We start from the raw sequence: 14,474 nt of genomic DNA on the forward strand, positions 1-14,474 counted from the left end.
GTGTCTCTCTTTATGTAGTGTTGTGGTGTCTCTCTTTATGTAGTGTTGTGGTGTCTCTCTTTATGTAGTGTTGTGGTGTCTCTCTTTATGTAGTGTTGTGGTGTCTCTCTTTATGTAGTGTTGTGGTGTCTCTCTTTATGTAGTGTTGTGGTGTCTCTCTTTATGTAGTGTTGTGGTGTCTCTCTTTATGTAGTGTTGTGTTGTCTCTCTTTATGTAGTGTTGTGTTGTCTCTCTTTATGTAGTGTTGTGTTGTCTCTCTTTATGTAGTGTTGTGTTGTCTCTCTTTATGTAGTGTTGTGGTGTCTCTATGTAGTGTTGTGTTGTCTCTCTTTATGTAGTGTTGTGGAGTCTCTATGTAGTGTTGTGTTGTCTCTCTTTATGTAGTGTTGTGGTGTTTCTCTTTATGTAGTGTTGGGGTGTTGTCTCTTTATGTTGTGTGGTGTTGTCTCTCTTTATGTAGTGTTGTGTTGTCTCTCTTTATGTTGTGTTGTGGTGTCTCTCTTTATGTAGTGTTGTGTTGTCTCTCTTTATGTAGTGTTGTGTTGTCTCTCTTTATGTTGTGTTGTAGTGTCTCTCTTTATGTAGTGTTGTGTTGTCTCTCTTTATGTAGTGTTGTGTTGTCTCTCTTTATGTGGTGTTGTGTTGTCTCTCTTTATGTGGTGTTGTGTTGTCTCTCTTTATGTAGTGTTGTGTTGTCTCTCTTTATGTGGTGTTGTGTTGTCTCTCTTTATGTAGTGCTGTGTTGTCTCTCTTTATGTAGTGTTGTGTTGTCTCTCTTTATGTAGTGTTGTGTTGTCTCTCTTTATGTAGTGCTGTGTTGTCTCTCTTTATGTAGTGTTGTGTTGTCTCTCTTTATGTAGTGTTGTGTTGTCTCTCTTTATGTAGTGCTGTGTTGTCTCTCTTTATGTAGTGTTGTGTTGTCTCTCTTTATGTAGTGCTGTGTTGTCTCTCTTTATGTAGTGTTGTGTTGTCTCTCTTTATGTAGTGCTGTGTTGTCTCTCTTTATGTAGTGTTGTGTTGTCTCTCTTTATGTAGTGTTGTGTTGTCTCTCTTTATGTAGTGTTGTGTTGTCTATCTTGTCCTGTTGTGTTGTCTCTCTTTATGTCGTGTTGTGTTGTCTCTCTTTATGTACTGTTGTGGTGTCTCTCTTTATGTAGTGTTGTGTTGTCTCTCTTTATGTCATGTTGTGTTGTCTCTCTTTATGTCGTGTTGTGTTGTCTCTCTTTATGTAGTGTTGTGTTGTCTCTCTTTATGTAGTGTTGTGTTGTCTCTCTTTATGTAGTGTTGTGTTGTCTCTCTTTATGTAGTGTTGTGTTGTCTCTCTTTATGTAGTGTTGTGTTGTCTCTCTTTATGTAGTGTTGTGTTGTCTCTCTTTATGTAGTGTTGTGTTGTCTCTCTTTATGTAGTGTTGTGTTGTCTCTCTTTATGTAGTGCTGTGGTGTCTCTCTTTATGTAGTGCTGTGTTGTCTCTCTTTATGTAGTGTTGTGTTGTCTCTCTTTATGTAGTGTTGTGTTGTCTCTCTTTATGTAGTGCTGTGTTGTCTCTCTTTATGTAGTGTTGTGTTGTCTCTCTTTATGTAGTGCTGTGTTGTCTCTCTTTATGTAGTGTTGTGTTGTCTCTCTTTATGTAGTGCTGTGTTGTCTCTCTTTATGTAGTGTTGTGTTGTCTCTCTTTATGTAGTGCTGTGTTGTCTCTCTTTATGTAGTGTTGTGTTGTCTCTCTTTATGTCCTGTTGTGTTGTCTCTCTTTATGTCGTGTTGTGTTGTCTCTCTTTATGTACTGTTGTGGTGTCTCTTTATGTAGTGTTGTGTTGTCTCTCTTTATGTCATGTTGTGTTGTCTCTCTTTATGTCGTGTTGTGTTGTCTCTCTTTATGTCGTGTTGTGTTGTCTCTCTTTATGTCGTGTTGTGTTGTCTCTCTTTATGTAGTGTTGTGTTGTCTCTCTTTATGTAGTGTTGTGTTGTCTCTCTTTATGTAGTGTTGTGTTGTCTCTCTTTATGTAGTGTTGTGTTGTCTCTCTTTATGTAGTGTTGTGTTGTCTCTCTTTATGTAGTGTTGTGTTGTCTCTCTTTATGTTGTGTTGTGTTGTCTCTCTTTATGTAGTGTTGTGTTGTCTCTCTTTATGTAGTGTTGTGGTGTCTCTCTTTATGTAGTGTTGTGTTGTCTCTCTTTATGTAGTGTTGTGTTGTCTCTCTTTATGTAGTGTTGTGTTGTCTCTCTTTATGTAGTGTTGTGTTGTCTCTCTTTATGTAGTGTTGTGTTGTCTCTCTTTATGTAGTGTTGTGTTGTCTCTCTTTATGTAGTGTTGTGTTGTCTCTCTTTATGTTGTGTTGTGGTGTCTCTCTTTATGTAGTGTTGTGTTGTCTCTCTCTATGTAGTGTTGTGTTGTCTCTCTTTATGTAGTGTTGTGTTGTCTCTCTTTATGTAGTGTTGTGTTGTCTCTCTCTATGTAGTGTTGTGTTGTCTCTCTTTATGTAGTGTTGTGTTGTCTCTCTTTATGTAGTGTTGTGTTGTCTCTCTTTATGTAGTGTTGTGTTGTCTCTCTTTATGTAGTGTTGTGTTGTCTCTCTTTATGTAGTGTTGTGTTGTCTCTCTTTATGTAATGTTGTGTTGTCTCTCTTTATGTAGTGTTGTGTTGTCTCTCTTTATGTAGTGTTGTGTTGTCTCTCTTTATGTAGTGTTGTGTTGTCTCTCTTTATGTAGTGTTGTGTTGTCTCTCTTTATGTAATGTTGTGTTGTCTCAGGTCTCTCTTTATGTAATGTTGTGTTGTCTCTCTTTATGTAGTGTTGTGTTGTCTCTCTTTATGTAATGTTGTGTTGTCTCTCTTTATGTAGTGTTGTGTTGTCTCTCTTTATGTAGTGTTGTGTTGTCTCTCTTTATGTAGTGTTGTGTTGTCTCTCTTTATGTAGTGTTGTCTCAGGTCTCTCTTTATGTAGTGTTGTGGTGTCTCTCTTTATGTAGTGTTGTGGTGTCTCTCTTTATGTAGTGTTGTGGTGTCTCTCTTTATGTAGTGTTGTGTTGTCTCTCTTTATGTAGTGTTGTGTTGTCTCTCTTTATGTAGTGTTGTGTTGTCTCTCTTTATGTAGTGTTGTGTTGTCTCTCTTTATGTAGTGTTGTGTTGTCTCTCTTTATGTAGTGTTGTGTTGTCTCTCTTTATGTAGTGTTGTGTTGTCTCTCTTTATGTAGTGTTGTGTTGTCTCTCTTTATGTAGTGTTGTCTCTCTTTATGTAGTGTTGTGTTGTCTCTCTTTATGTAGCGTTGTGTCTCTTTATATAGTGTTGTAGTTTCTCTCTTTATGTAGTGTTGTGGGGTCTCACTTTATGTAGTGTTGTGTTGTCTCTCTTTATGTAGTGTTGTGTTGTCTCTCTTTATGTAGCGTTGTGTTGTCTCTCTTTATGTAGTGTTGAGTCTCTATGTAGTGTTGTCTCTCTTTATGTAGTGTTGTGTTGTCTCTCTTTATGTAGTGTTGTGGTCTCTCTTTATGTAGTGTTGTGTTGTCTCTCTCTATGTAGTGTTGTGTTGTCTCTCTTTATGTAGTGTTGTGTTGTCTCTCTTTATGTAGTGTTGTGTTGTCTCTCTTTATGTAGTGCTGTGTTGTCTCTCTTTATGTAGTGTTGTGTTGTCTCTCTTTATGTAGTGTTGTGTTGTCTCTCTTTATGTAGTGTTGTGTTGTCTCTCTTTATGTAGTGTTGTGTTGTCTCTCTTTATGTAGTGTTGTGTTGTCTCTCTTTATGTAGTGTTGTGTTGTCTCTCTTTATGTAGTGTTGTGTTGTCTCTCTTTATGTAGTGTTGTGTTGTCTCTCTTTATGTAGTGTTGTGTTGTCTCTCTTTATGTAGTGTTGTGTTGTCTCTCTTTATGTAGTGTTGTGGTGTCTCTCTTTATGTAGTGTTGTGTTGTCTCTCTTTATGTAGTGTTGTGTTGTCTCTCTTTATGTAGTGTTGTGTTGTCTCTCTTTATGTAGTGTTGTGTTGTCTCTCTTTATGTAGTGTTGTGTTGTCTCTCTTTATGTAGTGTTGTGTTGTCTCTCTTTATGTAGTGTTGTGTTGTCTCTCTTTATGTAGTGTTGTGGTGTCTCTCTTTATGTAGTGTTGTGTTGTCTCTCTTTATGTAGTGTTGTCTCTCTTTATGTAGTGTTGTGTTGTCTCTCTTTATGTAGTGTTGTGTTGTCTCTCTTTATGTAGTGTTGTGGTGTCTCTCTTTATGTAGTGTTGTGTTGTCTCTCTTTATGTAGTGTTGTCTCTCTTTATGTAGTGTTGTGTTGTCTCTCTTTATGTAGTGTTGTGTTGTCTCTCTTTATGTAGTGTTGTGGTGTCTCTCTTTATGTCGTGTTGTGTTGTCTCTCTTTATGTAGTGTTGTGTTGTCTCTCTTTATGTAGTGTTGTGTTGTCTCTCTTTATGTAGTGTTGTCTCTCTTTATGTAGTGTTGTGTTGTCTCTCTTTATGTAGTGTTGTCTCTCTTTATGTAGTGTTGTCTCTCTTTATGTAGTGTTGTGTTGTCTCTCTTTATGTAGTGTTGTCTCTCTTTATGTAGTGTTGTGTTGTCTCTCTTTATGTAGTGTTGTGTTGTCTCTCTTTATGTAGTGTTGTGTTGTCTCTCTTTATGTAGTGTTGTGTTGTCTCTCTTTATGTAGTGTTGTGTTGTCTCTCTTTATGTAGTGTTGTGTTGTCTCTCTTTATGTAGTGTTGTGTTGTCTCTCTTTATGTAGTGTTGTGTTGTCTCTCTTTATGTAGTGTTGTGTTGTCTCTCTTTATGTAGTGCTGTGGTGTCTCTCTTTATGTAGTGTTGTGTTGTCTCTCTTTATGTAGTGTTGTGTTGTCTCTCTTTATGTAGTGTTGTGTTGTCTCTCTTTATGTAGTGTTGTGTTGTCTCTCTTTATGTAGTGCTGTGGTGTCTCTCTTTATGTAGTGTTGTGTTGTCTCTCTTTATGTAGTGCTGTGTTGTCTCTCTTTATGTAGTGTAGTGTTGTCTCTCTTTATGTAGTGTTGTGTTGTCTCTCTTTATGTAGTGTTGTGTTGTCTCTCTTTATGTAGTGCTGTGTTGTCTCTCTTTATGTAGTGTAGTGTTGTGTTGTCTCTCTTTATGTAGTGTTGTGTTGTGTTGTCTCTCTTTATGTAGTGTAGTGTTGTGTTGTCTCTCTTTATGTAGTGTTGTGTTGTCTCTCTTTATGTAGTGCTGTGTTGTCTCTCTTTATGTAGTGTAGTGTTGTCTCTCTTTATGTAGTGTTGTGTTGTCTCTCTTTATGTAGTGTTGTGTTGTCTCTCTTTATGTAGTGCTGTGTTGTCTCTCTTTATGTAGTGTAGTGTTGTCTCTCTTTATGTAGTGTTGTGTTGTCTCTCTTTATGTAGTGCTGTGGTGTCTCTCTTTATGTAGTGTTGTGTTGTCTCTCTTTATGTAGTGCTGTGTTGTCTCTCTTTATGTAGTGTAGTGTTGTCTCTCTTTATGTAGTGTTGTGTTGTCTCTCTTTATGTAGTGTTGTGTTGTCTCTCTTTATGTAGTGTTGTGTTGTCTCTCTTTATGTAGTGTTGTGTTGTCTCTCTTTATGTTGTGGTGTCTCTCTTTATGTAGTGTTGTGTTGTCTCTCTTTATGTAGTGTTGTGTTGTCTCTCTTTATGTAGTGTTGTCTGTCTTTATGTAGTGTTGTCTCTCTTTATGTAGTGTTGTGTTGTCTCTCTTTATGTAGTGTTGTGTTGTCTCTCTTCATGTAGTGTTGTCTCTCTTTATGTAGTGTTGTCTCTCTTTATGTAGTGCTGTGTTGTCTCTCTTTATGTAGTGTAGTGTTGTGTTGTCTCTCTTTATGTAGTGTTGTGTTGTGTTGTCTCTCTTTATGTAGTGTAGTGTTGTGTTGTCTCTCTTTATGTAGTGTTGTGTTGTCTCTCTTTATGTAGTGCTGTGTTGTCTCTCTTTATGTAGTGTAGTGTTGTCTCTCTTTATGTAGTGTTGTGTTGTCTCTCTTTATGTAGTGTTGTGTTGTCTCTCTTTATGTAGTGCTGTGTTGTCTCTCTTTATGTAGTGTAGTGTTGTCTCTCTTTATGTAGTGTTGTGTTGTCTCTCTTTATGTAGTGCTGTGGTGTCTCTCTTTATGTAGTGTTGTGTTGTCTCTCTTTATGTAGTGCTGTGTTGTCTCTCTTTATGTAGTGTAGTGTTGTCTCTCTTTATGTAGTGTTGTGTTGTCTCTCTTTATGTAGTGCTGTGTTGTCTCTCTTTATGCAGTGTTGTGTTGTCTCTCTTTATGTAGTGTTGTGTTGTCTCTCTTTATGTAGTGTTGTGTTGTCTCTCTTTATGTAGTGTTGTGTTGTCTCTCTTTATGTAGTGCTGTGTTGTCTCTCTTTATGTAGTGTTGTGTTGTCTCTCTTTATGTAGTGTTGTGTTGTCTCTCTTTATGTAGTGCTGTGGTGTCTCTCTTTATGTAGTGTTGTGTTGTCTCTCTTTATGTAGTGTTGTGTTGTCTCTCTTTATGTAGTGTTGTGTTGTCTCTCTTTATGTAGTGTTGTGTTGTCTCTCTTTATGTAGTGTTGTGTTGTCTCTCTTTATGTAGTGTTGTGTTGTCTCTCTTTATGTAGTGTTGTGTTGTCTCTCTTTATGTAGTGCTGTGGTGTCTCTCTTTATGTAGTGTTGTGTTGTCTCTCTTTATGTAGTGTTGTGTTGTCTCTCTTTATGTAGTGTTGTGGTGTCTCTCTTTATGTAGTGTTGTGTTGTCTCTCTTTATGTAGTGTTGTGGTGTCTCTCTTTATGTAGTGTTGTCTCTCTTTATGTAGTGTTGTGTTGTCTCTCTTTATGTAGTGTTGTGTTGTCTCTCTTTATGTAGTGTTGTGTTGTCTCTCTTTATGTAGTGTTGTGTTGTCTCTCTTTATGTAGTGTTGTGTTGTCTCTCTTTATGTAGTGTTGTGGTGTCTCTCTTTATGTAGTGTTGTGTTGTCTCTCTTTATGTAGTGTTGTGTTGTCTCTCTTTATGTAGTGTTGTGTTGTCTCTCTTTATGTAGTGTTGTGGTGTCTCTCTTTATGTAGTGTTGTGTTGTCTCTCTTTATGTAGTGTTGTGGTGTCTCTCTTTATGTAGTGTTGTGGTGTCTCTCTTTATGTAGTGTTGTGTTGTCTCTCTTTATGTAGTGTTGTGTTGTCTCTCTTTATGTAGTGTTGTGGTGTCTCTCTTTATGTAGTGTTGTGTTGTCTCTCTTTATGTAGTGTTGTGTTGTCTCTCTTTATGTAGTGTTGTGGTGTCTCTCTTTATGTAGTGTTGTGGTGTCTCTCTTTATGTAGTGTTGTGTTGTCTCTCTTTATGTAGTGTTGTGTTGTCTCTCTTTATGTAGTGTTGTGGTGTCTCTCTTTATGTAGTGCTGTGTTGTCTCTCTTTATGTAGTGCTGTGTTGTCTCTCTTTATGTAGTGCTGTGTTGTCTCTCTTTATGTAGTGCTGTGTTGTCTCTCTTTATGTAGTGCTGTGTTGTCTCTCTTTATGTAGTGCTGTGTTGTCTCTCTTTATGTAGTGTTGTGGTGTCTCTCTTTATGTAGTGTTGTGGTGTCTCTCTTTATGTAGTGCTGTGTTGTCTCTCTTTATGTAGTGCTGTGTTGTCTCTCTTTATGTAGTGCTGTGTTGTCTCTCTTTATGTAGTGCTGTGTTGTCTCTCTTTATGTAGTGCTGTGTTGTCTCTCTTTATGTAGTGCTGTGGTGTCTCTCTTTATGTAGTGTGTGGTGTCTCTCTTTATGTAGTGCTGTGTTGTCTCTCTTTATGTAGTGCTGTGTTGTCTCTCTTTATGTAGTGCTGTGTTGTCTCTCTTTATGTAGTGCTGTGTTGTCTCTCTTTATGTAGTGCTGTGTTGTCTCTCTTGTCGTGTTTTGTGTCTCTTTTATGTAGTGTTTTGCCTGTTCAGGCAGTTAACCCACTGTTCCTAGGCCAGTTAACCCACTGTTCCTAGACTCTCTTGTCGTGTTTTGTCCTATATTTGTATTTCATGTATTGTTATTTTAAATCCCGCCCCCGTCCCCGCAGGAGGCCTTTTGCCTGTTCAGACAGTTAACCCACTGTTCCTAGGCCAGTTAACCCACTGTTCCTAGGCCAGTTAACCCACTGTTCCTAGGCCGTCATTGCAAATAAGAATTTGTTCTTAACTGACTTGCCTCGTTAAATAAAGTTTAAATAAAGGTTAAATGAAGGTTAAATAAAATATACAATTAAATAACTAAAAAGTGTGAGCTGTATGATATCTCTGAAATAGCTTATAAGTAAGCATTTCACTTAAAGGTCTACCTACACCTGTTGTATCAACGCATGTGATAAATACAAAGTTTATTGTTTAAAGTTTATTGATCGCGTGTACAGATTTGCAAATGGTATCGTAGGTACAGCGAAATTCTTGTGTTTCTCCAACAGTAGCTCCGCATCATCCAAAAAGTAAAACAAATAATGAACAAATACCAGAACGAGCAATGTCAGAGTCCGGAATGTCAGAGTCCGGAATGTCAGAGTCCGGAATGTCAGAGTCCGGAATGTCAGAGTCCGGAATGTCAGAGTCCGGAATGTCAGAGTCCGGAATGTCAAGAGTCCAGAGTCATTTTTGCAAAATTGTTTTACCTTATTTACATAAGTATTCAGACCCCTTGCTATGAGACTCGAAATTAAGCTCAGGTGCTTCCTGTTTCCATTGATCATCCTTGAGATGTTTCTACAACTTCATTGGAGTCCACCTGTGGTAAATTCAATTGATTGGACATGATTTGGAAAGGCACACACCGGTTTATATAAGGTCCCACAGTTGACAGTGCATGTCAGAGCAAAAACCAAACCATGAGGTCGAAGGAATTGTCCGTAGAGCTCCCAGACATGATTGTGTCGAGGCACAGATCTGGGGAAGGGTACCAAAACATTTCTGCATCCTTGAAGGTCCCAAAGAACACATTAGCCTCCATCATTCTTAAATGGAAGAAGTTTGGAATCGCCAAGACTCCACCCGGCCAAAGTGAGTGATCAGGGAAGAAGGGCCTTTGTCAGGAAGGTAAACAAGAACCCGATGGTCACACTGACAGAGCTCCAGAGTTCTTCTGTAGAGATGGGAGAACCTTCCAGAAGGACAACTATCTCTGCAGCACTCCACCAATCAGGCCTTTATGGTAGAGTGGCCAGATGGAAGCCACTCCTCAATAAAAGGCACATGACAGGCTGCTTGGAGTTTGCTAAAAGGCACCTAAAGACTCGCAGACCATGAGAAACAAGATTCTCTAGTCTGATGAAACTAAGATTGAACTCTTTGGCCTGAAAGCCAAGCATCACGTCTGGAGGACACCTGGCACCATACCTATGGTAAAGCATGGTGGTGGCAGCATCATGCTCCCAGGGACTAGAAGACTAGTCAGGATCGAGGGGAAGGATGATCGGAGCAAAGTAGAGATCTTTGATGCAAACCTGCACCAGATTGCTCAGGACCTAAAACTGGGGCGCAGGAGTGGCTTCGGGACAAGTCTCTGAATGTCCTTGAGTGTCCCAGCCAGAGCCCGGACTTGAACCCGATCTAACATCTCTGGAGAGACCTGAAAATAGCTCTGCAGCGACGCTCCCCATCCAACCTAACAGAGCTTGAGAGGATCTGCAGAGAAGAATGGGAGAAACTCCCCAAATACAGGTGTGCCAAGCTTGTACCGTCATACCCAAGAAGACCAGAGGCTGTAATCGCTGCCAACGATGCTTCAACAAAATACTGAGTAAAGGGTCTGAATACTGATGGAAATGTTTTATGTTTAATAGAGGTCACACCAGATACTGACCGGTTTTCTGATCCATGCCCCTACATTTTTTATTTTATTTGTGACCAACACATGCATATCTGTATTCCCAGTCATGTGAAATCAATAGATTAGAGCCTAATTTATTTATTTCAACTGACTGATTCCCTTATATGAACTGTAACTTATTAAAACCTTTGAAATTGTTGCATGATGCTTATATTTTTTGTTTTCGACAGTGTGCTCTCTGAATTGACCTATGACCCAGAGCACACTCTGATCCACTGGAGGCAATTATCGAACGCACCCATAATTTCGGCCACGCCGCCATTAAACCTCAAAGAAGAATAAAATGAAGTGACACGCTGTCAGATTACATTCTCAAATCAAACGTTTTGGTCCAGCCTCATCAGTCACTATAATGCCGCTGCAGCAGAGTCCTGTGTGGCTTCCCACCGACCTCAATGTCACCAAAAGATGTATAATGTACAAACTGCTCGTCTTGGAGGACGCCAGGAATACACTGGACAAACAACTACGACGTTTAACCGAAAAGGTAATTGGCTAACTACAGCTAGTTCAATAGCTCCATCGGTAGACAGCAAAGCATGATTGAACTAGCTGGCTATGCTAACACTAGCTGGAAACGTGTGAATTAAGAGTTGTGGCCCAGCTACCTAGTCAACTAGATTGAGCTAAATATACTGGTAAATGTCCCATTTGGTCTGTGATTTAAACGTTCAATCATGACTTACTATTTGAATGATAACTAGGTTGTAAGGTAATGAATGTGGTAGTTGGTTAGTGAACTTTTAGGCAGTTTTGGGTAGTAGTGAACTACTCCGGGTGTGCCTAACTCGTCATAGTCGTGATTGGAAACCCGGTAGTGCGCTTTACTGCTCAAGAACATATCAGAGCGCATCATTATGTTCCTTCACTTATTCCCATACAATGTTCAAAAATAAACGACCCCGACAGAAGAAAATGCACGATTTAGTCCTATTGAATGATCAACTAAATAGTCTGAATAGCCCAATGTGTGGTTGGTTACTATTGTCATCATTTATTCCAGACACTGATTTAGGTGAAGGTTGATTTGTAGGTGAAGGTTGATTTGTAGGTGAAGGTTGATTTGTAGGTGAAGGTTGATTTGTAGGTGAAGGTTGATTTGTAGGTGAAGGTTGATTTGTAGGTGAAGGTTGATTTGTAGGTGAAGGTTGATTTGTAGGTGAAGGTTGATTTGTAGGTGAAGGTTGATTTGTAGGTGAAGGTTGATTTGTAGGTGAAGGTTGGCTAATTCGCTTGCTCCCAAACGTTTCACTTTAGAGAGGAGTTCAACTTCTCTCCCGACACTTTACGCCACACCATTTGAACAATCGACATTTGTAATTTTATTTTCTAATGATCTGTTGCTCAGTAAACATGCATTTTCGAAATGATATAATAATGGCAAGTATGGGCTTGGATACAGACAGTCATCAGCAATTAAATAATTATACTTACAAAGTACTTTATTTAACTAGGCGAGTCAGTTAAGAACAAATAATTATTTACAACGATGGCCTACCCTGGACGACCCTGGACGACCCTGGGCCAGTTGTGCACTGGCCGACGTGACTCCCGATTACGGCCGGTTGTGATACAGCCCGGGATCGAACCCGGGTCTGTAGTGACAGCTCTAGCACTTTTATTTTTTATTTATTTTTTATTTCACCTTTATTTAACCAGGTAGGCTAGTTGAGAACACCTTTATTTAACCAGGTAGGCTAGTTGAGAATAAGTTCTCATTTGCAACTGCGACCTGGCCAAGATAAAGCATAGCAGTGTGAACAGACAACAGAGTTACACATGGAGTAAACAATTAACAAGTCAATAACACAGTAGAAAAAAAAGAGTCTATATACATTGTGTGCAAAAGGCATGAGGAGGTAGGTGAATAATTACAATTTTGCAGATTAACACTGGAGTGATAAATGATCAGATGGTCATGTACAGGTAGAGATATTGGTGTGCAAAAGAGCAAGTAAATAAATAAAAACAGTATGGGGATGAGGTAGGTAAAAATGGGTGGGCTATTTACCGGTAGACTATGTACAGCTGCAGCGATCGGTTAACTGCTCAGATAGCAGATGTTTGAAGTTGGTGAGGGAGATAAAAGTCTCCAACTTGAGCGATTTTTGCAATTCGTTCCAGTCACAGGCAGCAGAGAACTGGAACGAAAGGCGGCCAAATGAGGTGTTGGCTTTAGGGATGATCAGTGAGATGCACCTGCTGGAGCGCGTGCTACGGGTGGGTGTTGCCATCGTGACCAGTGAACTGAGATAAGGCGGAGCTTTACCTAGCATGGACTTGTAGATGACCTGGAGCCAGTGGGTCTGGCTACGAATATGTAGCGAGGGCCAGCCGACTAGAGCATACAAGTCGCAGTGGTGGGTGGCATAAGGTGCTTTAGTGACAAAACGGATGGCACTGTGATAAACTGCATCCAGTTTGCTGAGTAGAGTGTTGGAAGCTATTTTGTAGATGACATCGCTGAAGTCGAGGATCGGTAGGATAGTCAGTTTTACTAGGGTAAGTTTGGCGGCGTGAGTGAAGGAGGCTTTGTTGCGGAATAGAAAGCCGACTCTAGATTTGATTTTTGATTGGAGATGTTTGATATGAGTCTGGAAGGAGAGTTTGCAGTCTAGCCAGACACCTAGGTACTTATAGATGTCCACATATTCAAGGTCGGAACCATCCAGGGTGGTGATGCTAGTCAGGCGTGCGGGTGCAGGCAGCGAACGGTTGAAAAGCATGCATTTGGTTTTACTAGCGTTTAAGAGCAGTTGGAGGCCACGGAAGGAGTGTTGTATGGCATTGAAGCTCGTTTGGAGGTTAGATAGCACAGTGTCCAAGGACGGGCCGGAAGTATATAGAATGGTGTCGTCTGCGTAGAGGTGGATCAGGGAATCACCCGCAGCAAGAGCAACATCATTGATATATACAGAGAATCATCAGAAAAACCAGGGCTACTGAGTCTGCCGATAAGAATATGGTGATTGACAGAGTCGAAAGCCTTGGCAAGGTCGATGAAGACTGCTGCACAGTACTGTCTTTTATCGATGGAGGTTATGATATCGTTTAGTACCTTGAGCGTGGCTGAAGTGCACCCGTGACCGGCTCGGAAACCAGATTGCACAGCGGAGAAGGTACGGTGGGATTCGAGATGGTCAGTGACCTGTTTGTTGACTTGGCTTTCGAAGACCTTAGATGGGCAGGGCAGGATGGATATAGGTCTGTAACAGTTTGGGTCCAGGGTGTCTCCCCCTTTGAAGCGGGGGATGACTGCGGCAGCTTTCCAATCTTTGGGGATCTCAGACGATATGAAAGCGAGGTTGAACAGGCTGGTAATAGGGGTTGCGACAATGGCGGCGGATAGTTTCTGAAATAGAGGGTCCAGATTGTCAAGCCCAGCTGATTTGTACGGGTCCAGGTTTTGCAGCTCTTTCAGAACATCTGCTATCTGGATTTGGGTAAAGGAGAATCTGGAGAGGCTTGGGCGAGTAGCTGCGGGGGGGTGGCGGCTGTTGGCCGAGGTTGGAGTAGCCAGGAGGAAGGCATGGCCAGCCGTTGAGAAATGCTTGTTGAAGTTTTCGATAATCATGGATTTATCGGTGGTGGCCGTGTTACCGAGCCTCAGTGCAGTGGGCAGCTGGGAGGAGGTGCTCTTGTTCTCCATGGACTTTCCCAGAACTTTTTGGAGTTGGAACTACAGGATGCAAATTTCTGCCTGAAGAAGCTGGCCTTAGCTTTCCTGACTGACTGCGTGTATTGGTTCCTGACTTCCCTGAACAGTTGCATATCGCGGGGACTATTCAATGCTATTGCAGTCCACCACAGGATGTTTTTGTGCTGGTCGAGGGCAGTCAGGTCTGGAGTGAACAAGGGGCTATATCTGTTCTTAGTTCAGCATTTTTTGAACGGAGCATGCTTATCTAAAATGGTGAGGAAGTTACTTTTAAAGAATGACCAGGCATCCTCAACTGACGGGATGAGGTCAATGTCCTTCCAGGATACCCGTGCCAGGTCGATTTAGAAAGGCCTGCTCACAGAAGTGTTTTAGGGAGCGTTTGACAGTGATGAGGGGTGGTCGTTTGACTGCGGCTCTCCGTAGCGGATACAGGCAATGAGGCAGTGATCGCTGAGATCCGGGTTGAAGACAGCGGAGGTGTATTTGGAGGGCCAGTTGGTCAGGATGACGTCTATGAGGGTGCCCTTGTTTACAGAGTTAGGGTTGTACCTGGTGGGTTCCTTGATGATTTGTGTGAGATTGAGGGCATCTAGCTTAGATTGTAGGACTGCCGGGGTGTTAAGCATATCCCAGTTTAGGTCACTTAACAGAACAAACTCTGAAGCTAGATGGGGGGCGATCAATTCACAAATGGTGTCCAGGGCACAGCTGGGAGCTGAGGGGGGTCGGTAGCAGGCGGCAACAGTGAGGGACTTATCTCTGGAGAGAGTAATTTTTAAAATGAGTAGTTCGAACTGTTTGGGTATGGACCTGGAAAGTATGACAGCCTGCAAAGTAATATCTCTGCAGTAGACTGCAACTCCTCCCGCTTTGGCAGTTCTATCTTGACGGAAAATGTTATAGTTGGGTATGGAAATCTCAGACTTTTTGGTGGCCTTCCTGAGCCAGGATTCAGACACGGCAAGGACATCAGGGTTAGCAGAGTGTGCTAAAGCAGTGAGTAAAACAAACTTAGGGAGGAGGCTTC

General features: G+C 40.9%; 1 protein-coding gene across 1 annotated transcript in view; it reads left to right on the forward strand.

Moving 5' to 3' along the window:
- Positions 1-10,011: 10,011 nt before the first annotated feature.
- The window catches only part of LOC112232723, a 31,316-nt gene continuing 26,853 nt past the window's right edge, over positions 10,012-14,474 (forward strand). Inside the window, exon 1 of the mRNA XM_024399921.2 lies at positions 10,012-10,273. Coding sequence (XP_024255689.1) covers positions 10,139-10,273 — 135 coding nt within the window. The 5' untranslated portion in view covers positions 10,012-10,138. The remainder of the gene's footprint in view (positions 10,274-14,474) is intronic.

The sequence above is a fragment of the Oncorhynchus tshawytscha genome, linkage group LG08 (assembly GCF_018296145.1).
Source record: "Oncorhynchus tshawytscha isolate Ot180627B linkage group LG08, Otsh_v2.0, whole genome shotgun sequence".
NCBI classification, from domain to species: domain Eukaryota; kingdom Metazoa; phylum Chordata; class Actinopteri; order Salmoniformes; family Salmonidae; genus Oncorhynchus; species Oncorhynchus tshawytscha.